The sequence below is a fragment of the Nycticebus coucang genome, chromosome 14 (genome assembly GCF_027406575.1).
Source record: "Nycticebus coucang isolate mNycCou1 chromosome 14, mNycCou1.pri, whole genome shotgun sequence".
NCBI lineage: Eukaryota > Metazoa > Chordata > Mammalia > Primates > Lorisidae > Nycticebus > Nycticebus coucang.
In genome coordinates this window covers 15,710,917-15,738,718 of record NC_069793.1, presented here as the reverse complement: position 1 = coordinate 15,738,718, position 27,802 = coordinate 15,710,917, and the positions used below count along the sequence as shown (strand labels likewise).

At 37.0% G+C, this 27,802-nt stretch overlaps 3 protein-coding genes across 3 annotated transcripts; 1 reads left to right on the top strand and 2 right to left on the bottom strand.

Annotated features, from left to right (window-relative positions):
* The first annotated feature begins 9,876 nt into the window (after nucleotides 1–9,876).
* On the top strand, nucleotides 9,877–10,806 carry LOC128564311 (olfactory receptor 1013-like). Its single transcript, XM_053559804.1, has one exon. It carries the CDS (start codon nucleotides 9,877–9,879, stop codon nucleotides 10,804–10,806), a length of 930 nt encoding a protein of 309 aa, XP_053415779.1.
* A 2,644-nt stretch (nucleotides 10,807–13,450) lies between these two features.
* LOC128564622 (olfactory receptor 9G4) lies at nucleotides 13,451–14,389 on the bottom strand. Its single transcript, XM_053560109.1, has one exon. The coding sequence runs from the start codon at nucleotides 14,387–14,389 to the stop codon at nucleotides 13,451–13,453; it is 939 nt and encodes a 312-aa protein (XP_053416084.1).
* A 705-nt stretch (nucleotides 14,390–15,094) lies between these two features.
* LOC128564310 (olfactory receptor 1013-like) lies at nucleotides 15,095–27,538 on the bottom strand. Its single transcript, XM_053559803.1, has 2 exons — nucleotides 26,609–27,538; nucleotides 15,095–15,211 (listed from the first exon to the last, which is right to left on the bottom strand). The coding sequence occupies exons 1-2, from the start codon at nucleotides 27,536–27,538 to the stop codon at nucleotides 15,095–15,097; spliced, it is 1,047 nt and encodes a 348-aa protein (XP_053415778.1).
* Between the last annotated feature and the right edge of the window lie 264 nt (nucleotides 27,539–27,802).

Genomic DNA, 27,802 nt, shown 5'->3' with positions numbered 1-27,802 from the left:
TGTAATGAACTTGTTCAAAGTCAAGACTAAAGAGAAAATTCTGTGAGCAGCCAGGAGTAAGCACCAATTGACCAATAGGGGCAGATCCATCAAGATGACAGTGAACTTTTCAGCTGAAACTTGCCCAACCAGAAGAAAATGGTCACCCACCTTTAACCTTCTTAAACAAAACATATTTCAGCCCAGAATTCTGTATCCTGCTAAACCAAGCTTCCAAACTACTGGAAAAATCAAATCTTTTACTGATATGCAAACGTTGAGGAAATTCACCACAACTAGACCATCTCTATAGGAAACACTTGGTGGTGACCTAGTCTCCACACCAACCACCACAATGATTCACCAGCAAAGTAAACACCCAGAAACTAAAGGACAAAACCTAGCTTTCACAGTGGTGCAATAGATAAAACTAAGTAACAGGTATTCACAAAATAAGATGAATAGAACTCTTCCATACTTATCAATCCTTTCAATATATGTTAATGGCTTGAATCCCCTCTTAAGAGGCAAACCTGGCTGAATGGATAAAAAAGCACAAACCATCCATACACTGTTTCCAGGAAACACATCTAACCTTGAAAGACAAATCTAGACTCAGGGTAAAGGGATGGAAAACAGTATTTCAGGCAAATGAAAATCAGAAAAAAAAGAGGAGTCAAAATCTCATTTTCAGATACAAGTAGATTTAAACCATTTCAATTCTAAATTTATTCAACCAACTTAAATGCTCCCATATTTATGAAACAGATCTTGATTAGCCTGAATAATATGATATCACATAACACCATAGTGTGGGGGACTTTAGCACACCTAAAAGAACTGGACAGAACCTCTAAACAGAAACTAAACAAGATACAAGGGAATGTGACCCTAGAACAAATGGGCTTAACAGAACTATAGAACACACCATCCCAACCCGAAAGTGTATACGTTCTTCTCAATAGTCTATGAAATTTAATTCAAAATATATCATATACTAGGATATAAATAAAACCTCAAAAAAATTAAAAGAATTGAAATAATACTTTGTATTTCTCAGGCCACAAGGCAATATAGGTGAAACTCAACTTTAACAAAAATTTTCAACCCCATACAAAGTCATGGAAGGTAAACAACCTTATGCTGAATTGGGTCAAGGAAGAGATAAAGGAAGAAATTGTTAAATTCCTCAAAGATAACAACAATGAGGCTATAAGTTACCAAAACCTGTGGGATACTGCAAAAGCAGTCCTAAGAGGGAAATTGATCACATTAGATGCCTACATCTGAAAAACAGAAATATAACACATCAACAACCTAATGAATCACTGTAAGGAAATGGAAAAGGAAGAAAAATCTAATTCCAAACCTAGCAGAAGAAAATAAATACCAAAACTAAATCAGAAATAAATGAAATTGAAAACAAAAGATCATTTAGAAAATTAATGAAACAAAATCATTTTGAAAATTAATGAAACAAAGAGTTGGTTCTTTGTAATGATAAATAAAATAAGAAAACATTTGGCTAGATTAACTACAAACAGAAAAGCTAAATCTTTAATAACCTCAATCAGAAATGAAAAGGGGAAAATAATAGAAATACAGAGATACAAGAGATTATCTCTGACTACTATAAGAAACTCTACGCCCAGAATTTTGACAATGTGAAGGGGAGAAAATTGACCAATACCTAGAATCATAACCTCTCCCTAGACTTAACCAAGAATAAATAGATCTCTTGAGCAGACCAATATCAAGCACTGAGATTGAAGAAATAAAAAAACTTCTAACAACAACAACAACAACAACAAATCCCTGGACAGGACAGGTTCACACCAAAACTATATCACATCTTCAAAGAAGAGCTTATACCCATACTGCAGAAATTATTCCAAAACATTGAGAAGGAAGGAATCTACACACACACACACACACACACACACACACTCCGTGAAATAAGAATCACCCTGATTCCAAAACCAGGAAAGGACCTAACTAAAAAAGGAGAGCAAGTTCACTAATGAATATAGATGCAAAAATACTCAATAAACTCTAGTCTTTTTATGGGATTTCCTTAATCATGGAAGAGTCACTCATCAGTCAAAGAATATAATCCTAGCTCCTTGTTTCTATTTTTTCCAAAAATAGCTTTTGGCCTCTGTCCCTGGACTTTCTCTGGGCAGCTCTGTCCCCAGTATGTGCAATTTCTTAGCAATCCTACCGTGCTTTGTGGGGATTCTCTGTCTCTTACCTTCCATTAGTCTTTTTAAGACTGGGCTTGTGTGAATGAACTCAGGGTGGGCTGGAAGGAGGAAATGTTGTTCAAACCCCCCTGTATCAGTGGAACTGTTTCTCTATAGCACAGTTCAAAGTAGACTCGTAGGTGTTATAGAGATTTAAAGATGTAGCATTTTGCCTAATTTCAGAATTTCTCACCCCTTTGTTTCCAGAACTCAAGTATGAATCCTTGGGGATTCCATCACAAGGCACTTTTCCCAAGGATATGGTGTTGCATTTTGTTTACTTTTTTAGTAGAAGGTGTCTACAGAGTGCACACTTAGGGGCTCCAATTGAATGAGAACCTTTCAAGAATAGCAATCCTTATTCTAATGGTCAGGGTAAATCCTTGTAGAATAAGGATATGAAGAAAGAAAATATTCTTGTGAAGCATGTATTTGGGCTACAACTCTGAAGTGCCAAAACTCATGCCACAGCATTTATTTTCAATTATATTTTCCTAAGGATCATAAATAGGGAGAAACATCATGGCTTCCTGTTTGAGTGTTCAGGTGAACAGTCACGGAAATAAGCTTTGACAGATCAACTCATCATAAGTTTATAATTTCTGTGTTCATGTATTTTGTCACAAAAATTAATCTCTCAATCCATTACCCTTAATCTACCCTTCATACCATTATCCCACTTCAGTCATTTAAAGAAGTTTGATGCCACTGGATTCTAAAGATTATCAATGCCTCATTTCTTTCCACTACACATTCTCCACCTAGTCTTCTAATATATTTAAAAACAACCTAATCCCACGGGAATGGTTATCTTCATCTATTATTTCTAGGACCAGCGCCAGTCATGCATCTGACAAGTAAGAATGAACATGTAAATTAGTTCATTTGAGGAGGGCTTAATAAATCTATTACTACAAAGGAATATATGTCATACAGAGAATTCCCAAGAAATTGTGTAACAACCCTGTGTTATTATTGATTTTAAGTGTCAATTTGTCTGGATTAGGAATATCTGGAGAACTGGTAAAACCTTATTTTGGAGTGGGACTGTGAGACTGTTTCTAGAGAAGATTGGCATGTGTTTCTGTGTAGACTTTAGTTGGACTGATTCTCCCTTAATATGGGCAGGAACCATGAATCAACTGAGGGCCCAGATGGAACAAAAACAGACTGAAGGTGAATCTCAGTATCTCTCTCTCTCTCTTTTTCTCTCCCTCCTTTCCTCCCTCTCCTGGAGCTGAGATCCACTCGTCTTCTCCTGCCCTTGTATATCAAAATCTTAGGAATCTTGGACCTAGCCTTTTGACTCTAGGATTTGTCACAATAACCCCCTATCTCATATATCTATGTATCTCTCTTGATAGATAGATAGATAGATAGATAGATAGATAGATAGATAGATAGATAGATAGATAATCCTATTGGTTATATTTCTCTGGAGAATCCTGACTAATATATCCTGATACTAATTACTTCTGAGAGCTATTGCCACCTCTTTTACTGAAGATACAAGAATAAGGAGAGGGTATAAAGGTTATTAGAGAGAGAGAGATTTGAAAGAGGGCCACCTGTTAGGAGCTATGGTCTAAAGCCAGGAATACAACCATCTGTGCCATCTCTGCAGGTAAAGATCCTAAGAAAACCCTCTGCCCTCAACCCTCTTACTGTCATCGATAACCATTGGCTAAATCCATCAAACAGAGCAAAGAGTCCATTCATACAATTAATGTAGTTGAGCATCCCAGAGCGAAAGGAGATAGAAGGGTGGAGAACTGATCTGGAGGAGCAAATAAAATCTATCCACCCAACGTGTAAAAGAAATATTACTCTGGAAGGATATAAGTACTTTAATATGCAAAAACATATGTATGATAGTTACAGAATATGTAACATATGTGTATACATATTTTAGTTTACCTTCTACACAACTCAATAAAGAGAGAATTAAAATTATGACTAATTACTTTTTTTCACCAGGGAATTACAGTCTCCATTTTTTTTTCTCCATCTTAATAATAACCCCTGATTTGTCAACACACAATTTTGTTTAATTGCCTTGTTAGTTATTCTCCCAAACTATGAAATCCTGAGGGGTTGCAGGAATCTATAATTCTGGGAATCCATATACTAACATAAAAGATTCTTACTAACATAAAAGATTCTGTGACAGATCTGAATTCTATTAAGATGATGGTGTCGATGAGATTTTTAGGTAAGTTGCTAAATTCAGATACTAAAGATACATGAGTGTTCATTATCTAAGCTGAAGCAAATAGAATTCCTCAAGGGATTTCTGGCTAACTATACCAGATTTTACTATGCATGTAGAGGTTTGGGTTAGGGTTGGGGTTACTCTGTGTCTACTATGTTGACACAATATACAACATAATGCATGTATGTTGTACATAATACACTTAAACATGCGTACACACAAATAAAGATCATAGAGCTTTCATTTTAGAATTTTAACCATGAGATAGTAACACAGACACACCAGTTTATAAAAGACAGTAAGATTTAAATTATATTTCTGACGAAATTGGAACTTATTTACATAGTTTAACTTTATGTCCCTAGATAAGTAATCTAACAAAGGCTGTGGACCAAAATTTGGGGTATAGTTTTTGTCACAGCAGTTAAGTTTTTTTTTTTTTATAAATTTTAAAAAACAAAAGCAAAAAACATCTTTTACACGTTTTTCCCGTCTTTCAATTTCAAATAAATTTAGGGTTACATTGCAAATATTTACATTATAGCTAATACTGGCTGAATAGTATAAGAAAAATAATCTCCAAGTAGTCTTCACCTAGTCCCAAATCTATCTTTGGTTCGATCTTCTGGTTTGTTTGATTAGCAAATGCAGGCAGAGAAGAATTTTAATGTGATATGTTTTTGATTTCTAATTTTTTTTACCACTGCATGGCACAAATAAACAAAATTTTTATGATGGAGAACACTTATTTTATTGCTCTGAGTTCAAAATTTTTAACTGTTGGATATCACTTAACTTTTATAAACATTTATCTGGTTATTTTCTTTAATAGTATTTTTTTTTCTATTGAATGTTTCATTGCTGCAAGCAATTGTTAGTTAGGTAAACATTTACATTTCCTAAATGAGTCTAAGGTGTTTCTTACCACTGAGCTAGTGTGATTTTTTAAAGTCATAATTAATTCAAAAGCCCTTTTTAAATCTTGGCTGTAATGTCATAAGAGAATTTTATGTCAATACCAATAGAACTTTCAAACTAGCTAAGAAAATAATATAAAGAGATAGAAGACTTAGAAAGCTCTAAACTCTGTAGTTGTAGGTCTTTATAGAGAGTTTAAATAATGACCATCTAGGCTCTGAATCATCCTTGATATAAGTTTGCCCATAAGTTTAAAACTGTGCACAAGAATGAACTGTAATAAGTAACAATCTACAGTCCCAGAAACTCTGGCTTTCCTCAATGTTTGAAAATTCCATTCCATTTCTTATTTATCTCTTCAGAGTGGAGAAAATCCTATAAATCCTGCCAAGGAATGTCAGTTTAAACAGGTGCTTTAGATGGTAGCACCCACGCTAGTGGCTTTTCATTAGCCATCATGTACCCACTATTTAAAATGTTTATTTTTGCTTTTAGAAAGAAACCAAGATAAGAGTAGTCACAAAAATTTTTAAGTAGGCATGCAGATGAAACAAAATATTAAACTAGGCACACATACCCAAAGTGAAAGCACTGGAAAAGCCAGGCCTCCCCGACAGAATGTAGTAAGTTCTATAGAAACCAGAGTACTCTGTCAGAAAGACATAAGTCTTTCATAACTAAAAGACTTTTGGAAAAGATGGAAGTCTTCTATCACTCTTCGAGAGATATATCCCACTATATAAAGATGACCTTCTTGAAACCAGATCCCAAACAATATCAGAAAACGTTTACCAATGAGAGGGAGACTTGGCCTGAATAACACCTTACCATGGCAGAAGAGACGGGCAGGGAAAGAAGAAAACTCAAAGGAGTACTGCACACCAAAGAATCACAAATTTCTTTCAATAATGATGTTTTTAGTTGCCATTTCTAACACCATGTATGTCAACCTGAATAACAAAAAAGAGAACCTCTCTAAAATTAAAAACAAAATTGTGTCCATGAATAAAGCGTTGCAATGGAGTATGTGTGCAGCAATAAACTGTGCACTTTCAGGGAAGACAAGGCTTTATGAGAAGGATCACCCTTTATTTTGAAAGAACTATTCTTGGCTACAAAAGATCAGTAGCAAAGGTGTTGCAATCTAAGGTTGGACAGGCAGTAGCTGTGCAAATGTGCTTGCAGAAGTAGTTTTTTGTGTATGTAAATTGCAATGGCTTTTGTTTAAAGTTGTGGGTTTTGCAGTCTTTTGTGACAGTTTTGTTATCAGAAATACAAGCATGAGAACCCTCTCTTCAAGGCCTTCCATGGCTCTATTTGCCAGGGGTTTTGTTTGTTTGTTCATTTGTTTTTCTAACACTAGCAACTCCATTCTGATGCTGACAAATTTTGCAAATACAACTGACAGTCACTTTGGCACTCCTCAGCATGATCTCCAGACAGCCCGCATTATCAGCACTTGGACTGCTTTAATGAAAAGCAGATTCCCTGAGTCTCACCTACAACCTGCTAAATTAGAAACACTGGGGTGGAACAAGGTAATTCTTGCCTGCAAAGAATTTGAGAACCACTTGCTACTTAAGTGTTTGTAACATGCCAGACTCTGGGCATAGTCCTTACTTCAGTTAACTCTTTAACAACCCTCAGGAGAAAAAAATTATCCCCACCACACATATGAAAACAATGAGGCTTTACATTTTTTATTTTTTTCTTTATGTGACATAGTCTTACTCTGTCACCCGGGCTAGAGTGCAGTGATGTCATTATAGCTCAAAGCATCTCCCAACTCTTCACCTCTACTGATCCTCCTGCCTCAGCCTCCTGAGTAGCTAGGACTATAGGCACACACCACCACATCCCACTGACTTTTTATAGATTGGTTGTTGTTTTGTTTTTTGTTTTTTGTTTTATTGTTTTTTGTTTTTTTTTTTTAGAGAGAGATGGGAGCTCGCTGTTGCTCCAATTAGTTTTGAACTCCTTACCTCAAGCAATCCTCCTGCCTTGGCCTCCCAGAATGGTAAGATTACAGGCACGAGGCACTGCATCCTGCCAAGGCTTTACATTGTTGACTAGTTTATGATGGAGAACTTGAATACTTGACTCCATCCTGAAAGGCAATGTGTTTTCCATGATAGCCCAGCTGTCTCCGGTTTGAGCTGTCAGGTCTAAGGCATGCTTCTTGTCCATCATGCTGTACAGTGATGAGCAATCTGTTACATGAAAAACATTTTCTTCACAGACACATTCCATTTAGGTAAGCAAATATTTTTTCAGGCTGATTATTTTGTGGCCTGGTTCCTTTATTCCTATACCTGTCTGCAAAGAACACAAATGACCTAGAATTGCTTGTACCAGGAAGTATATTTGAAATATAAAACAATTATGTAGTGATTTTAGGGTATAAGGACATCCTTAGAGACCACCCAAAACATTAATTCTATTGATTTATTTATCTTCTGAATCAGGGTTACTCATTCATTCATTCAGTAAATATTTATTGTAAATCCATTTTATGCCAGGTCGTATTCTGGGCAGTAGGTATTTGTAATGAGCAAAACAGATAACAATCTGTCTTCTCATAGACTTTACATCCTTATGGGTTCTTATCTCTGCTTGATCTCAGTGACTCAGTGGAAAAAGTAAATAGAGGGATATATTGCCACACTCAGGGGTATTCTCCAGTTATTTTTCTATTGTTTACATTATTCCTAGAAGAGCCTATGAAAATTCACAAAGTAAAATGTAAAGCCTCAGAGTAGTTTCTTAACAGATGATCATATGCTTTAAGGAGCATTTCTTTCTTTTTTTTTTTTTGTGGTTTTTTGCCGGGGCTGGGTTTGAACCCACCACCTCCGGCATATGGGACCAGCACCCTACTCCTTGAGCCACAGGCGCTGCCTAAGGAGCATTTCTTATGTGTGTGATTGGATTTATGATTATGACAAAGGGCTTTTATGGAATATGGAATATGCAGTAGAGAAGAATAAAAATGTCCTGTATTCATAGGATAGTCCTATGCCAAAATACAATACAATACAATAAAATAAAATAAAATTTCCACCCTCTCCACCAGATTCTTGATGGACATTTGGCCATTGGAAAATGTCTCTATAAGGTATGATTTTGAAATTGACACTACTCTACAAAGAGAAAGTATATTTTGCAATATTTTCCTAAGTACCAATGGATGAATTCAAAACCAAGGGAAGATTGTTGTTTGTTTTGTTAACACCTTTGTGAAGAATCATTCAACTTACTCCATAAATGCACCAATGTACAAAGTTATGATTTAATAAAAAGTAATTTTTAAACATAAAAAATAATTTTTAAACATAAAAAAAAAATTATTCAACTTGTCAGAAAAAACTCATCACCAATGAAGATGCAGCTCCCACAGCTACTGAGACTTGAGTCCACAATACATTCATGAAGATTTTACATGTTTTATTAATTTTACTATATTTATCTCTTTCACCAAGTAATCCAGGATTTACATATTGACATTTTATATCATTTTATAATAAATACTACATTATAAGTAGTATATAATATCGTGTTATGAACTACTTTTCTTTTGTAGCATTTTTGCATTAGACTTTGGATAGTTTACATACCTATATATTTATAGTTAGATTATATTAACTATAAATTTCATTTCAAGACTATAAAGGAAGAACTAAAAATATTTTTTTAAAGGGAGATTTTTAATATACTAGGATTTAGAACTATTGCAATAGACAATATCATCTTGAGATGATGGTCTTGAGAATGTTAATGGCCAGTTATAAAGACTGGGAAATAAGGCTATGCCCTTTGCTTTTAGATCCCAAAGACCTATGAGGACATCACACTATTTTTACTTGCCTCTAGGAGAAAGATTAATTCATTGATCTCCAACCAAATTTCACACTGATTTTTTAATCTGGTTCCTTCCCTGGGATTTGTGCTAAATGTGCTACAGGCTCCCATGATTGTGGAATACGACATTTTCATCACTTTTTAAATCATGGTGACTTTCCTAATTCTCATAGGTGCTAAGGAGTGGATTAATTTAGGTACCGTTAATTAATTTGGACACTTGTCCACTCCTACCTGGGAAATGGTAGCCTAAATGGTACCTAAATTCAATTAGCTCTTTCCTAGTTCATTTTAATCCCATCAACTAGTTTTATTTTCTTAATAGCATCAGACATTAACTGAAAATCTATCTGTACTCAGTTGTTGCTACATATCTCTACTTTCTAGAATAAAGTCTCCATAGAATAGGAGTCAGCTCTATCATCTTCACTGCTATGTCCCAATGTCTAGAACAGCACCTAGGGCCCAGGAAATAGCTGAAAAAATTAATAATCCCACCAAAAGAATTATAGCTTTTTAAATGCATTTCCATCATATGTCTGAAGTAGACAAGAACCCTGCTGAACAGCATCTCAGGTGCTTAACACGGAGAATACCCTCATTTGGTATTGGTTGAGACAATGGAACTCTTCTCTGTTCTCTTCGTAGGTGAGTTCTCTTTAAGCCATGGAGGGGAACAACCACACGGTGACTGAGTTCATCCTTCTGGGCTTCACCACAGATCCAGTGATGCAGTTGGTCCTATTTGGGGTGTTCCTCGGGGTGTACTCACTGACCCTGCTTGGAAATACCACCCTCATAGTGTTAATCTATAATGACGCCCGTCTCCACACACCCATGTATTTTTTCATTGGAAATCTGTCTTTTCTGGATCTTTGGTATTCTTCTGTCTACACTCCAAAGATTCTAATGACCTGCATCTCTGAAGACAAAAGCATTTCCTTTGCTGGCTGCCTGTGTCAGTTCTTCTTCTCTGCAGGACTGGCTTATAGCGAGTGCTATTTGCTAGTTTCCATGGCTTACGACCGCTACATGGCCATTTCCAACCCCCTGCTTTACTCTCAGGCTATGCCAAAGAGACTATGCACCTGTTTGGTTATATACTCCTACACCGGAGGCTTTGTCAATGCAATAATATTAACCAGCAACACATTCACATTGGATTTTTGTGGTGACAATGTCATCGACGATTTTTTCTGTGATGTCCCACCACTGGTGAAGTTGGCATGTGATGCGGAAGACAGCTACCAGGCTGTGCTGTACTTTCTCCTGGCCTCCAATGTCATAGCCCCCACCATGCTCATCCTGGCCTCCTACCTCTTCATCATCTCTGCTGTCTTGAGGATCCGCTCCACCCAGGGCCGCCTCAAGGCCTTCTCCACGTGCTCCTCCCACATGATCTCTGTTACCTTATACTATGGCTCTATTCTCTACATCTATTCTCGCCCAAGTTCCAGCTATTCCCTAGAGAGGGACAAAATGGTTTCCACCTTCTACACGGTGGTGTTCCCCATGTTGAACCCCATGATCTACAGCCTGAGGAACAAGGACGTGAAAGAGGCTCTGAGGAAACTCTTCAAGTGGGCAACCACCTGAAGTCTGGACTGGCGTTAATTTCTCAAATCTGTGCTACGCTATAAGCTGCTTTAAGGAGATCTTGGGGAACTGGATTTTTTGTTGTTGTTGTTGTTCAAAATATTGTTTAATTCTTTTTTCTGAAGTCTCTGCGTGGGCCACTAAACAGTAGATTTCGAAAATGCTGACTTTCTCTATAGGGGCTCCTCACAAGATTAGAAAAAAAAAAGTCTCTAGGCCAAGATTAGAATATAAAAGTATAAGTTTATTCTATATTAAAGAGAGGTAAGAGATTAGGAGGAAAGAGATATGAAAAGAGAGAAGAGAGCAGAGATCAAAGAGTGAGCAAGGGGAAGATGGTGCCAGGGAAAGAGAAAAGGAGCAAGAGAGTGGGTGACATCCCAAGGAAAGAAGGAAAAGAAGAATGCCAGGTGGGGAACTAGATTTTCAAAAAAGAAATCTTTATTCATATCAAATGAAATTAAAAAAGAGAATTTGTGTTAGTTTTTCTTTTATTTTGTTGTAATCAGACTGTAATCTGTAAAATTATAGACTCGATTTAATATTAGTGAAGTGTTCTTGAGAATAAGTGTCTCAAATTAATGCAAAATAAAAGAGTATGTAATACTTCTGGAATCATAAGGATTAAATTTTATTTTTTTCTCTCTTGTATTGACTCAATTATTTTTCTGAATGTAATAAATATCAGAGGGAATGTGAAGAGAGCATAATATGAATTAACAACGTTAAGGGATGTCAAATACCAGTCAAATATTCATGGAGCTTCCCGGATAACATAAGAACAAGAAATGCTAAGATTATTTTGATGAAAAGAGAAAGGTCAGTGAGGTGTTGGCAAATAAATTCAGGCAAAATGCAAAATATCAAATCTAATACAAATGGAGGGGCTACAACTATTTGTCCTAATTTTTTTAAATTTTAATGCATCTTATAAATGTCATTCTAGTGATTGTTATAATCTTTTAGCAGCAAAATTCTAACCTGTGAACTGCAAATTCTTAATTTGTAAAATGTAACTAATATTCCTTAACTTGTAGCCTTTAAAGGCTATTCAATAAAGTATCAACTATGCTACTATATACTGAATATTAATCTGTAAGTTATTTTTACAATTAGACTTTTCTGGTGTAAAAACATAAGCCTTGGTTTTGGAATATTGTTTCATCTGTCTAAACCTGTGTCCCGAGTCTCGCCAATGGAGTGCCCCAATCCATCCTGATGTTGGGGCCCCTTAGGATTCTAAGCAAGAAGCGGTAAGTGCCAGGGTGATCAGTGTGAAGCATTGATTTAGAAGAGGCTACCTCTGTCCTTGCGGAGGAGAGCAAGACAAGAATATTCTACCCAGAACTGACCACCAAGAGGCAGTTCAGTTATGGAGCTTATGTGAGAATTTAAGGAATTGGGCTCAGAGCCATGGCTGCTTCCTACTTGTTTAGCAACATGTGATTTTTTTCAGAGTTTCAGGCATCAACCTAAACAAATTTATCAGTGCCTGAGAGTGTCCCAGGGTGAGTTCACATCTGTAGGGAAAAGCACACAGCTGGCCAGGTCACAGAGTTTCAAAGCAGCCTGTGTTTTCAGTCAGGACAAAGGAAAAGCGGAGGGATGAGGGTGACCTACATATGGAGGTGGTGGCGGTGTTGTCAATAATTCATTTCATTTCACTTGACGTTATGTTTCTCTAGTTGGGAGGATACATTGCTGTGTGACCTGAGAGAGAGAGTACTGTGGAATACTCACTGTGTAAGACAGAACACACTCTAGGGAGATACATGTGCAATTCTAAAGACTCGTATTTCCTCATAAATTTAGAATCAGTTTTGATTTTGTTTTTCTTAGAATCTAAACAACTCTTAAACATTTTGCTAACCTTATGTTGATGCAGAAGACACAGGATTACAAAGATACTGTCTGAATAGTAAATTAGAACTTTATGAAGAAATATAAAAGGAACACTTTTCTGAAAATAAATAATTATAAAACCTTGTGCAGCACCTGTGGCTCAGTGACAGGGCGTCAGCCCCATATACCGAGGGTGGCGGGTTCAAACCCGGCCCCAGCCAAACTGCAATAAAAAAATAGCCAGGAATTGTAGCAGGCGCCTACAGTCCCAGCTACTCGGGAACTGAGGCAAGAGAATCGCCTAAGCCCAAGAGCTGGAGGTTGCTGTGAGCTGTGACACCACGACACTCTACCAAGGGCAACAAAGTGAGACTCTTTCTCTAAAAAAAAATTAAAAAAAAAAATCTTGAGTAAATTTCCAGGAGTCTCTCTATTTCAAATGTTCTCACATGTTAAAGGCTGCTTACAAAGATTCAAAGTCAAACTATATCAGGTAATCTCGCAATTTCTTTTTGCCCCAAAGACCTCTCCCAAACAACCAATAGAATAAATTTTATGGAAAATATAATTTTCTTTGTACTTTGAAGAAGCAAAATACCATCTTGCAGAGAATTAAATAAACAAATACTATAGGTTTTAAATAATTTACAATACAACAATGTACTCATAAGGTTGTTTGCACAGTATTTCATTGTTTTAAGGACAACTTGAATTTAATTGAAATACAGAAATGCATACAAACGCATGTCCAAGCCACTTATTTGGTAAATGCAGTAACAGCATTCAGCAAAGAAAAGAACCTTCATGTTTGTGGACGTATGGTCTGTATTGCTTTCCTAAAGGCCTCTTTGACATCTTTGTTTCTCAGGCTGTAGATGAGAGGGTTGAGAAGGGGGTTGATGACAGTGTAGAACAAAGCAGCCACCTTGTCTTTCTCCAGGGAGTAGGTGGAACTGGGCCTGGAATACATGAAGAGCAGAGAGCCATAGAAGAGCATGACGGAGAGGAGGTGGGACGCGCAGGTGGAGAAAGCCTTGCGCCTTCCCGACGCGGAGCGGATCCTCAGGATAGCCACGAGGATGTTGAAGTAGGAGATGAGGATGGCCAGGATGCTGGAGAGGACTGTGAAGCCCACCACACCAAGGAGGACCTTCTCATAGACCCTGGTGTCTGTGCAGGACATTTTTACCAACGGCGGGGCGTCACAGAAAAAGTGGTCGATGATATTTTTACCACAGAAGCGCAGCCGGAATGTGTTGGCAGTGTGGGCCATGGCATTCATGAACCCCCCGATGTAAGAGCCAGCAACAAGCCCAGTACAGAGAGAAGTGGACATGGTACCAGAATAGAGCAGTGGGTTACAAATTGCCACATAGCGGTCGTAAGCCATGGCTGCCAGGAGGTAGCACTCAGTGTAGGCTACAACACAGGAGAAGAACAGCTGGGCGCCGCAGCCAGCCAAGGAGATGCGCTTGTCTTCTGAGATACAATTGGCCAGGATTTTGGGGGTATACACAGAGGTGTACCAGAAATCCAAAAAAGACAAATTGCCAATGAAAAAGTACATCGGTGTATGCAAGCGGGAATCCATCCGGATTAAGATAACCAGGGTCATATTCCCTGACAAAGTCATCAAATAGAGTGTCAGAAATATTCCAAAAAAAATCGGCTGCCACCGGGGGTCTGCTGAGATGCCCACCAAGATGAATTCAGTCAGGAAGGTGCGATTTCCCACCACCATGTCCGCACACAGAGGAAAGCCTGGTTACCGTGATGAAGGATAAATGTCACTTAATGTTTTTTTCTATTGAAATAAGTTAACAAGGGTAGCAATTAAATCAACAATTACTAATAAGCTTGTGGAGTTTTATTCCTTACCATCTAGAATAACAGAACTTCAATCTCTGACTTGGTAAGACCACTGGAATTATAGTCAGATTTGAAACTTGAGATTTCACTTATTAACAGTTCAATGCAGGGTAAGTCTCTTATTCTCATGAAAAGAATAATGAAGAATGATAAGAAAAATGAAGCTCACAAGGATGACTAATCATTCCCTGACCAACTGTCTGAATGAGTAATATATATATATGTATATATATATACACACACACACACACACACACACACACAAAGAACTCTGCCCGATGCTTGGTATATAGTGAGCACTCAAAAAACTTCAGTATTCTTCTATAAGAACTTCTTTTGTGTTCTTACGTAGGACTATGAACACCAATATATTGTACCACTTCTGCTGCTATCAGTAAATACAAGAACAATTATACATTCCTAACCATGTGCCAGTTACTATTCTAATTCCTAGCCTTAACCCATTTAACTCTCACAACTTTGTAAGGTAGCTGGTGTTATGAATCATGTAGAAAGCAAAGAAAGTTCAAGTAACTCGCCCAAAATCACAGAGCTGGTATTGGAACCAAAACCCTTCTTAGTGAAGAGTAAATCTCTCTGCAGTTAACCCGTTTGCCTCTCTTAGGTGAATATGTGTAGTTGTTTTCACTCCTGTTCTCCTAGTCAAGGCGATGCCTGGAAACTTCTCACTATCCTAAAAAGACACTAAAAAAATTTTTTAAGAATGCTTCAATTTCTGCTTTTTTTGTCATTAACATCAGCTTTATATGCATAGTTCAGACATTTTTTGATACAGTAGATGACAAATACTAAGAAGAAACCACTTTGTTTCCTAGCAGGGCATTTAGAAACCATAAATACTTTACATTTCATATCTTGACCCTCCAAAGCTCTCAGAGAAACGAAGAAGACAAATCTAATTTAAAACATTACCAAATGAGGGCCAGTGTCTCACAAGCCACCTGACTAATACCGGCTATTAAGGCAGAAGGAGAAAGCTGAAACTAAGAGACTTTTGATATAGTTTTGTATTTAAAACATTTTCTTACGTTGGTAGAGTGACTATAGTTAACAGCAATATGTTGTGTACTTCCAAATAGCTAAAACAGAAGCTTTGAAATGCTTCCAACACAAAAAACAACACGTGTTCAAGGGAATGTATATCTTAAATGTCATGATTTTATCATTACAAATTATATATCACATACAACCTATAAATAAGTACAATTATTATATATGTGTCAATAATTTAAAAAACAAATTACCTTCAAGCAAACCTGGAGTCAGTGTTGTAACTAGAATGCAAACTCAAGAGCACTCCCTCTCTGTCTGTCTACTGCCTTTTTTTTAGAGACAGAGTCTCACTTTATCACCCTCGGTAGAGTGCCATGGCATCACAGCTCACAGGAAACTCCAGCTCCTGGGCTTATGCGATTCTCTTGCCTCAGCCTCCCCAGTAGCTGAGACTACAGGTGCCTGCCACAACGCCTGGCTATTTTTTGTTGTAGTTTGGCTGGGACCAGGTTCGAACCTGCCACCCTCGGTATATGGGGCCAGTTTCCTACCCACTGAGCCATAGGCACCACCCTGTTCCTCCTTTTTGGGAACCAAGGTATGAATGTTCTAATATTTCAAAGGTAGAAAGTAATTGTTCAGTGAGCATGTGATTTCACTGATGACATTGCAGCCACAGCAGCTTGAAGACTTGCAGACAATTCCTATTCTCTATCAGCACATTATGCTACTCTTTTAATAGCACATAAAGCACAAACACTTTAGTTCCATACACAAAGTTCCATAAACTAGCTTTACCTTATCTTTTTTTTTTTTTTGGCCCGGGCTAGGTTTGAACCTGCCAGCTCCGGCATATGGGACCGGTGCCCTACTCCTTGAGCCACAGCCGCAGCCCTACCTTATCTTTTTAACTCTCTCTCTCTCATCACTCTTACTCATTGCCTTTGAGACTTCAATGGAACTAGATTACTCCCATGATCAATTTCTCCATAATAACCCCGCACATCCAAGAAGCTTTACAGTAAGACATGCATGTAGTTATGCATTTGCAAAATGTAATTTTTGCTCTGAATCTGCACAAGCTTGACAAGAAATATCTCAGAAGAAACATGGTCTTGGCTCGGCACCCATAGCTCAGTTGCTAGGGCACCAGCTACATGCACCAGAGGTGGCAGGTTCTAACCCAGCCTGGGCCTGCTAAACAACAATGACAACCACAACAACAACAAAAAAATAGCCGGGGATTGTGGCAGGCACCTGTAGTCCCAACTACTTGGGAGGCTGAAGCAAGAGAATCGCTTAAGCCCAAAGAGTTGGAGGTTGCTATGAGCCGTGATGCCACAGTACTCTACCGAGGGTGACAAAATGAGACTCTGTCTTAGAAAGAAAGAAAGAAAGAAAGAAAGAAAGAAAGAAAGAAAGAAAGAAAGAAAGAAAGAAAGAAAGAAAGAAAGAAAGAAAGAAAGAAAGAAAGAAAGAAAGAAAGAAAGAAAGAAAGAAAGAAAGAAAGAAAGAAAGAAAGAAAGAAAGAAAGGAAAAAAGAAATGTATGGTCTTATATTTCTAGTGAATAAGATTTGGGACAATAGCCACCTTCTTAATTATCTATAGACATTCTCTGCAATTTTATCATGTCTATACAAGAAAACATAGCTGAGAAAGATCATCTTAAATATATCATTTGGGGAGAAATGAATTTACTATAATTCTTGTTCTCACTCTAAAAGTCAAATAATGGATAGAATGAATTTTCCTGTCTATTGCTCAAAGTCTCCCCAGGAAATGAACTATTTAAAGGAGACTTGAAAAATGTGAAGAATTGAGCCAGAAAACCTCCCACTATAGGGTAAGAAAGAGAAGAGAACAATTGCATCATAGGAAAAGCATACACCAGAGCTTCCACGTGGGAGAGAGGCTGGGGAAGCAGAGAGACAGAAAGAGGTTAAGCAGAGATGGGTGAGAAGAGGTGTCTCAGATGAGACAACAATCACTGGATCTCAAAAACTTTCAGAAGCCATACTCAGGATTTTACCCTTTAAATCAACAAAAATTAAAGCCATTGCCATTATGAGGAAGTACTGTGATCAGATATACTTATTTAGAGTATACTCTGGGGCCAGCCATGGTGGTTAGCTTCTGTAATCCCTGCACTTTAGGAGGTCAGTGTAGGAAGATGGCTTGAGCCCAGGAGCAGCTTGAGCAACATGGTAATGAGGCATGAGGATTTCTTGAGCCCAGGAATTGGAGGTTGCAGTGATTTGTGATGATGACACTGCACTCTAGCCCAGGAAACAGAGTGTGACTCTGTCTCATAAATGAATGAATAAATAAATAAATATAATGAAATTTTTAAAAAGTAAGTTTTCTTGGATGCTGTTCTGAAAATGGATTAAAGCTCCTACTCTGAACTGTAAACTCTGAAATCCCCATTCCTTTGACATTTGCTGGCACTAAACTTTTGATATAGGCAGGAAAAAAAAGAGGCATTAAAAATTCTGGTAGATTGACTAGTTACAACTTAGTTTCGAGGGCATGTGGTGTTTATGTTTTCGTTCTTGCAATTCTTCACTTAGAAAAATGGTCTCCAGTTTCATACAGGTTATTACAAAAGATACTAGCTTACCATTTTTTATGGCTAAGTAGTACTCCAAGGTGTGTATATACCACATTTTACTAATCATGCATTGATGGGTACTTGGGTTTTGCCACATCTTTGTGATTATGAATTGTGCTGCTATAAACATTCAAGGGCAAGTATCTTGTTTATAAAATGTCTTTGAGAAATGAACACTTACACAGTCTTGGTGGGACTGCAAACTAGTACAATCTCTATGGAAAATAGTATGGAGATTCCTCAAAGAAAAAATGGTAGGCTTATCATTCAATCCAGTAATCACACCACTGGAAAATTACCCAGAAGAAAAGAATTTATCTTATAACAAGAGACACCTCCACCTGCATGTTTATCACACCACACTTCATAATTGCAGAGATGTGGAATCAACATAAGTGTCCATTAATTCATGACTCAACAAAAATAAATGTGGTGTATATATATATTATGAAGTACTTCTCAGCCATAAAAGGAATGAAATAATGTGTTTTGCAGCAAGTCGGATGGGATTAGTGAACATTACCCTAAGTATCTCAAGATCAAAAAATAAACACCACATATACTCACGTTTGGGAGCTTAATGATGGGCACACAGAGACACAAAAAGCACATTGGAAATGAAGAAGGAAGGAGGATGGGAGGAGGACGAGAGATAAAAATTTACCTTTCAGATGCAAGGAACACCATTCTGGTGATGAGCATACCAAATCCTGACTAAAACATAATACAAGATATCCATGCAACAAAAATTTTTGTACCCTGTTAATATTTTGAAATCCAAAAAGAATGGGTTGATAACAAAGTTTCCTATCACTCTTTTTTACACAGAAACTATAACATCTTACAAAATACGGATAAATAAATTTGACAAAGTTTAAGAACCTTCCATTTTTATAGTCAAGATTACAGTCATCATGCTGACTTCCATGTGCATTATAATTTTATCACAAATTCATCCTATTCTACATTTGTACCAACAGTTTTATGTTTAAAATACGAAGAGACAAAACTAAACCACACAGTCATGAAATAATTGTGCAAAATAAAAATTGCCACCATCCTTTACTGATTTCAAGAAGGAGTTCTGCTTTATCCAACCCTGAAGACCTGGAAGGCATAGGGTTTTGCCCTAGTGGACAGGTTGCAGCATAGGCAGCCCCATGTGGGTTTTTTTATTTTATTTATTTTTTATTAGTATTAGATCATGGCTGTGTACATTAATGCAATCATGGGGCACCATGCACTGGTTTTGTAAACAGTTCGACACATTTTCATCACACTGGTTAACATAGCCTTCCTGGCATTCTCTTAGTTATAGTGTTAAGACAATCATATTCTGTGTTCACTAAGTTTCACATGTACCCTTTATACCCATGTGGTTTTTAGGCTTACATTTCAAGAGGATTTTCATGCTTTCCCTCCTCACTTTTGGAATCCTACCACCTCTAAGTAAATGAGCCTAGGTTTAGTTGTTGGATAATAAGACATCTGGTTTGGTTCTGTCATCCCAGCTGACCACAAGTAGGCCCCAGACGTGAGTGTGATCTAGCCCAAAATGGAGCTAAGAGCTGTCTAGCTCTCTGAGAGCAAGTCTAGCTGAGAGCAGACAGGCCTGGCAGAGGCAAAATTGTCAACTGAAATGATAGCTAGGCTCAAAACTTGATTCCCTCTCTTGGTAGCTCTGTAATCTTAGAAAAGTATCTCAGCACTCCAGTCTTTGCCTCCAAATGTCTTTGCCTCCAAATAGGTTTTTTTAAACATCGGGTGGTGGGAGGGTAATCAGGGGGAACCTCACCTACTGTGCATATTGCAAGGGTACATGTCAAATATATTAATAGTAGAGTATAAATGTCTTAACGTAACAATTAAATAAGTGAGGTGACCGCTATGTCAACCAGTTCAATGTAAACATTCCAAGTGGTATATAAAATTAGCACGCTGTACCCCATAAATGCAGTAATATACACAGTTATGATCTAATAAAAAAAAGAAAAGAAAAGAAAAAAATTGTTTGTTTGTAAATAAAGTGCACAGCTCATTGTCTGAATAGAAAATATACCTACAAGAAGACAACTGTCTTGATTCTGAGTGACAGGAAAAATACTTGACTTATTTATAAATTCTGAGTTTGTTAAAAAAGTAAATATGGCCAGATTTCCACAAATAAGCAATTTAAGCCAGAATGGTGGTATCATTTAGAATCTTGCTAAAATCCCAGAATTTAATATTTTTGTTAACTACTCCCCTATAATTAAATAAAGGGGATAAAAGGTTTTAAAGTATGAATTTCATTGACCTGGGATTGAGAATTCCTGTAATTGCTACATATTCCTGAGCTAATCACTTGTGTAAATCAGGTAAGTAGTCTCTCCTGTCAGGAACAGAATTCACCCATATGAAAAATGTGGCTGATTTTTATCCCCAAGCCAACTTTCTATGATTTGAGTTTTTTCATATCTCTTATAGAAACTATCATGAAACAATAGATAATCTCAATAATCTGCAGTATAGTGTGGCAGGGCAGATTAGCAACCCTTACATATACACATAGATCTTTGGGTACCTGGGATATTATCACTAACTTAGTTGAAGTGACAGATGAAATATACTGAAGACAAATGCATTTTTCTTTTCATCTCAAGATTAATATTCTGATTTCTATTACCCTAAAAACACAATCCTGTGAGTTTGTGCACATTTTTCAACCATTGTATTTCTTAATTTCTTTTGTTTGTTTGTTGTTTTTTTTTTTGCAGAGATTTTTATTGTTGGGGATTCATTGAGGGTACAATAAGCCAGGTTACACTGATTGCAATTGTTAGGTAAAGTCCCTCTTGCAATCATGTCTTGCCCCCATAAAGTGTGACACACACCAAGGCCCCAACCCCCTCCCTCCGTCCCTCTTTCTGCTTCCCCCCCCCATAACCATAATTGTCATTAATTGTCCTCATATCAAAATTGAGTACATAGGATTCATGCTTCTCCATTCTTGTGATGCTTTACTAAGAATAATGTCTTCCACGTCCATCCAGGTTAATACGAAGGATGTAAGCTGTGGTATATGTATACCATGGAATACTATTCAGCCATTAAAAAAAATGGAGACTTTACATCCTTCGTATTTCTTAATTTCTTTATCTGCAAATAATAATTTCTAAGTTTGGGGCATCATGTACCTCTTTGAGGGAACATAATACAAAGAATAATAATTCATCCCAAATTTTAGGGGGTTCAAAAATGCTCAGAAATCCATGAATTTCCTGGTTATAATTCTCAGATAAAAACATAAATTTACTGTTAGAAGCTGCCTAACTTTCTTCCCAGTGCTGACATTCTATAATCAGAGCTGACAAACATGTGTATCAAAACTAATGTGTTTAAAGCTGAAGTCTAAATCTTCCCTTTTAAAAACTGATTTTTTCATGGCTCACCCCTCATCTCCTTTAATTCTCTTTCAAATGTCATCTGATGACTAAGGTACATACTAATCACTCCCTTTAAAATCCTATGCTCATGTCCCACCAATAATTCTCCTTCTTATTACTCTACTCAGACACTGCTTCGTTATCTCCCACATCCACTGTCATCTTCTAACTTCTGTTTATTAAATTGAGTTCCTATTGCTCCTCACCAGAATGCAACATCCATGGAGAAAAGTAATTCTCTGTTTGCTTGCTTCTGTATCCCAGCACAAAGAACAGTTTCTAGCAACTGTTTGGCATTTAATAAATATTTCTGGAGTGAATAATTGCTTAGCTATCTTTATATCATGAATCTGGTTTCCCTAAAGTATTGTCGGCTTCTGTTTTCTTATTATTAAGTCATAAACACATAGATCATGTATATATTAACACATTTATGGGATACGATGTGCTGATTTTAAATACAATTTGAAATGCTTACATCAAACTAGTTAATATAGCCTTCACCTCATTTACTTAATTATTATGTTAAGACATTTATACTCTATGCTTAACAGATTTGACATGTGCCCTTGCAATATGCACCATAGGTGTGGTCCCACCATTTACCCTCCCTCCATCAAACCTCCCCCCTCCTCTCCCATTGCCCTCCTCTTCCCTCCTTCATCCTGGGCTATAGTTGTGATTTGTCATATTCTACTTAGTAAAGTATCTCAAGAATGGAAGAAAAAGTATCCAATGTATTCATACTATTATGTTGACTTCTGATCTAGCTCAAAATATTCAGAACAAAATCTTTCCTCAGGTGGACTTTCTCAGCACAGTGCAGTCTCATAATAAAAAGCAACAGTGGGATTCGCTCCCAAGACCACAAGTCCATTGAATGTGAGATAAAAGGCACAGAAGCTGTCAGGGTCAATCACGCTGTAGAAACACACAGAGTGACCTGCATGATGTTTCTTCTCTGTAGCAGCCCTATTCCCTGCTTGACTGACGGGGGCAGGAAAATTTCTATGGAATAATTGTGTCTTTTTGGCACTTAAAAATGAGTACCAAGAAGTATTTTACACAATATCTAGAGTAGCACAACCACTGGAGTAAAAAAAAAAAAAAAACAAGTCATCTTCATTTTGTCCTTTTGATTTCTTTTTATTGTGTAAATGAATGTCCAGCATAAATATCAGACTGAATGTCAAATTCTAGATAAGGACAAGGTATATCACTGAATGGAATCTGGTGTAGTAGGGAGTGTCTGTGTGTGTGCACTTGTGTGCGTGTTTGGCATAGCAATGATCTTTGGACAGTCAGCTCAACTCTACATTCCCCTTCTAATTGCTGAGGTCACAGAGAAGGTAAACTGTTTAGCTGTCCCCAATCCCAGGTGCTTACCCCTGGTCGGGAAGGCCAGTTCTTGAAAGTGACACCCCTTTCTCTCTCTCCGCTGGTGTTTGATGTGCCTTCATGAGACCCAATATATGCATTTTCTCAACAGCTTTTAGATACCTTCCACAAAGCAGCCTGAAATAAGAACCTTGATCTCCAGAGACACAATTAGAGTTCACTTGGAATTTGGGGATTATGCATTAATTAGGATATAATGAAATAAACAGTGTGTTATTAAAAGTTGACCTTCTTAATGGATTGCAATCACAATACAATCATTACACATATATTACAATTTAATTTCTCTAAATTGTACTAGTGCAATTTTTTGAGAATGTATCATGTGTCCCTTTTTTTTTCTGTGGCATATGCTCCTCTCTTTCCAGACCATCCTTTCTTGTCTCCTCCACCAGGAAACTACTATTCATCCCTGTTGTTTCAGTCCAAATTGTTTTGAGGCTCTAATTTCCAGTACCCAGAATTTAATTGTATTTGGAAATGTATCTGGGCTTTGAACGACGTGATTAAGTTAAAATGCAGGTGTCAGGATGGGCCCCAGTCCAATGAGTGGTGTCTTTACAAAAATGAAATTTGGACCAACAGACACCAGGGATGTGAATGCATAGAAAATAGCATGATGTGAGAACACCACAGGACGGTGGCACCTGCAAGCAGAGAAGGGAGACTTCAAAGGAACCCACCCCTTAAGGTGTCAGCACCTTGGACTGGGACTTTCAGTCTCCAGAACTTTGACAGAATAATTTTCTGTTTTTTAAGCCACCCAGATTGTACTCTTCAGTTACAGCAACATTTGCAAACTAATACCCTTAGTTACTAACACTAAGAAGTCTTTATATCAGAACACCTCAAGTTTTCCATATAAGAAGACTATTACAATTAGGAAATGTGATGCATCACATTGAAAGAGCCTCTATTTTTTAATTCATACAAAAAAAAAAAAACTGGGGAAAAAAAGCGCCAACATTCATAAATCCTTCACTGTTATCAGTCCCTGCTTTACCTCATCCGTGTGTAGCATGTATCACATCAGCACTTCATTCCTGTTGGTTGTCCAAAAATATTTTACTGTATAGATATGCTGCATTTTATTTATCCATTTATCAGTTGAAAAAGAACATACACTAAATAGTTCTATTTATATGAAACATCCAGATGGACAAATACCTCTATACAGGGAGAGAAAGTACAGGAATGGTTGCCTATGGAGATGTGTGGGGTAATGTTGAGGGGAGTTAAAAGAAATGAGGAGTAATTGTTAGTGTGTGTAGGGGTTTCTTTCTAAAGTGATAAAAATGTTTTTTTGTTTGTTTGTTTTATTTAATCATAGCTGTATACATTAATGCAACCATGGGGCACCATGCACTGGTTTTATATACAATTTGAAATATTTTCATCAAACTAGTTAACATAGTCTTCATGTCATTTTCTTAGTTATTGTGTTAAGACATTTATATTCTACATTTCGTAAGTTTCACATGTACCCTTATAAGATAAATGTTTTAAAGTCAATTGTGGTAATGGTTGCACGACCCGGTGAATACACTAAAAACTGTTGAATTGTAAATTGTAAATGGGTGAATTATATAGTACATAAACAATATCACCACAAAACTGTTATAAATGTCAACACAAAGTAAGGACAAAAATTTGTAATGTAGGTAAATTATTATGGGATAAGGCTAAGCAAAAAAAAAAAAAAGAAAGAAAAATTATTTATCTATATTATGTTCAACTATATGTAAAGTATATGTATAGAAGTAATTATGAGAGCAAATATTTAAACTTCTGTTTACTGTTTACAATGAATACTGAACATTTTAACCAAAAATAAAAATTTTAAGCAAAAATCAACAAACAATTAAATTAATTAATCTCTCTGGTTTAATCTATTTCTGTGTGTTTTGTTATCTGTCTTTCCCTTTCTGCCTATCTCACACACCTGCAATAGTTTTGTCCTTGATTTTTTTTGACAGTAATATTCCAAGGTATTTATTTATATACTAAACTTTGACTGACTTTCCAGATCTTTCGATTTTTACCTCAGTCCTATAAGTTTCATAACAGTTCTAAGTAGCATGGTTTTGATTTGTATCAGAAATAGTATTTTTTAGGAAAGATGTATATTTTTAGTTAAAATATGGGTACATATGATTAGGTTACATTGTTTTCATTTGTTAGGAAAAGTCCCAGTTTTATTTGAGTCCTTCCTGCAGGAGGTGTGTCATCTACACTACATTGTACTTGCTAGATGGTAAGCTCACTGAGCTCTTGAGCTTCATTGCTTTTTCTTGTGTGCGTCTGTAGTTGTTCATCTACTAGATTCGAGTTAGAACTGAGTTCATTGGATGCTTATTTTTCCACTCTTGAGATACTTTCATGAGGAGAATATTCTTCAACTGCAACCAGATAAATACAAAAGATGTCAAGTCTCCATCTTTTTTTATGGCTGAATAGTAAATATTCAACGGTGTCCATAGACCACAGTTATTAATCCATTCCTTGGTTGAAGGGCATTTGAGTTGTGTCCATATCTTTGTGAATTGAGATGCTATCAACCTTCAAGTGCAAATGTTCTTATGTTAAAGTGTTTTTATTTTCTTCTGGATAGATACCTAGTAGTGGGATTATGGGATCCAATGGAAGGTCCACTTTTAGCTCTTTGAGGATTCTCCCTGATTTTTCAATTGTTAGGGAGACTATTCTTTTATAAAAATGACACAGTGGTTCTAAGTGAGGACATTTGTTCTCTGCTTCATCTGTGGTCAAGGAAATCTGTTATCTTTGTATTATGGCAATCCAAGAATATAGCAGAGATTTTAGTATGACTTCCTAACTCACTCTCTATCCTACCAACTGAAGTACCTTTGATTATTTTTTAGATTTTTCTATTCTGTTATTTTGATTTTAACTTATATTACACTATTTTCTCACCAGCTCACCAATGAACTACCTAATTTGAAGTATACCAGTATTCCATTAAATCTTGACAATAATTTCATAACAGTTCTATTATGCCCACTTATTCTGTTTTAAATATTACGGATATAATCAATCAACTTATAAAATGTTAAATAAAAATGTTTTTAAAAAATGCTTTCTTTCAAAATTCTCAGATTACCAATTATTTTATCTCTAGCATAAATAGAAGTTTTTCCAAATGCCTGAGACTCATGTATTTTAAAAATACATTCAAATACATTAGTGCCAACTTAAGAAAAATACAAACTGAATGTCCCATTTTATACAATTTTTTTTTACATTTATTATTATTTAATTTATTTCTATAAGTACAGGCTGATATCAATAACATGGAAATAATCTATATTTTTAAAAAATGCTTACCAATTATTTTTATTTAAGAAAACTTAATTCTAGTTAGCATTTTCTTTTTTTTTTTTTTTTTGTAGAGACAGAGTCTCACTGTACCGCCCTCGGGTAGAGTGCCGTGGCGTTACACGGCTCACAGCAACCTCTAACTCTTGGGCTTACGCGATTCTCTTGCCTCAGCCTCCCAAGCAGCTGGGACTACAGGCGCCCGCCACAACGCCCAGCTATTTTTTTTGTTGCAGTTTGGCTGGGGCTGGGTTTGAACCCGCCACCCTCAGCACATGGGGCCAGCGCCCTACTCACTGAGCCACAGGCGCCGCCCTAGTTAGCATTTTCTTTAAGGCATCTTTGACATCTTTATTTCTTACGCTATAGATCAAAGGGTTCAACACTGGAATCACCACAGTATAGAACACTGACACCACTTTATCCCGTTCTAGGGCATAGCTAGAGCTCGGCCGTGAGTAAATGAAAAGAAGCGAACCAAAATACAAGGTGACAGCCGTCAGGTGAGAGCCGCACGTGGAGAAGGCCTTGAGGCGACTCTCCATGGAGCGGATCTTCAAGACGGCTGCAATGATGAAAAAGTAGGAGGCGAGAATAATTACAGTGGGAGCGACAACATTGGAAGCCAAGATAAAATACTGCACAGCCTGGTAGCTCTCCTTCACATCACAGGCCAGCTTTACAAGTGGGGGCAGGTCACAGAAGAAATCATCAATGATGTTGTCGCCACAGAAACTCAGAGTAAATGTCTCAGTGGTGATGATGGTTGAGTTCACAAAACCACCAATGAACGAAGTTGCCACAAGACTGACACATAACCTCGGGGACATAGCTTGGGAATAAAGCAGAGGGCTGGAGATGGCCACATAACGATCATAAGCCATGGAAGCCAACAGGTAGGACTCACTACAGGCCAGCCCACCAGCGAAAAAGAACTGAGCCAGGCAGCGAGCAAAGGAGATGCTTTTGTCCTCAGAGATGCAGGTCATCAGGATTTGGGGGACATACACAGAAGAATACCAGAGATCCAGAAAGGACAGGTTTCCAATGAAAAAATACATGGGTAGGTGGAGCCGGGAATCAGCACAGATCAGAGAAACCAGTGTGATGTTCCCTAAGAGACTGATGACATAAATGATGAGGAAGATGAAAAAGTGAATTCGCTGTAACTCCAAGTCTGCTGTCAACCCTAAAAGGATGAACTCTTTTACTTTGGTGAAATTTTTCTCATCCATTGATTTGGGATTTCACTGTTTCCTTTCTGTGAAAAGATTAATACATATATTATGGCATAAGACATCACTATGTGTTTTCCCATCATTTGCCATTCTAGATAATTAAAAAATCTAACTGATTCATATTTTTTGCTCATTGTGGTATGTGTTTATGCTGAATTGGACATCATTTCCTTTTGGATATCTAGGAAATTAGTTCTAAGCTTCCTTGAGAGATGAATTACTAGGCACATAACATATTAACATAATGTATATCACGTTTTA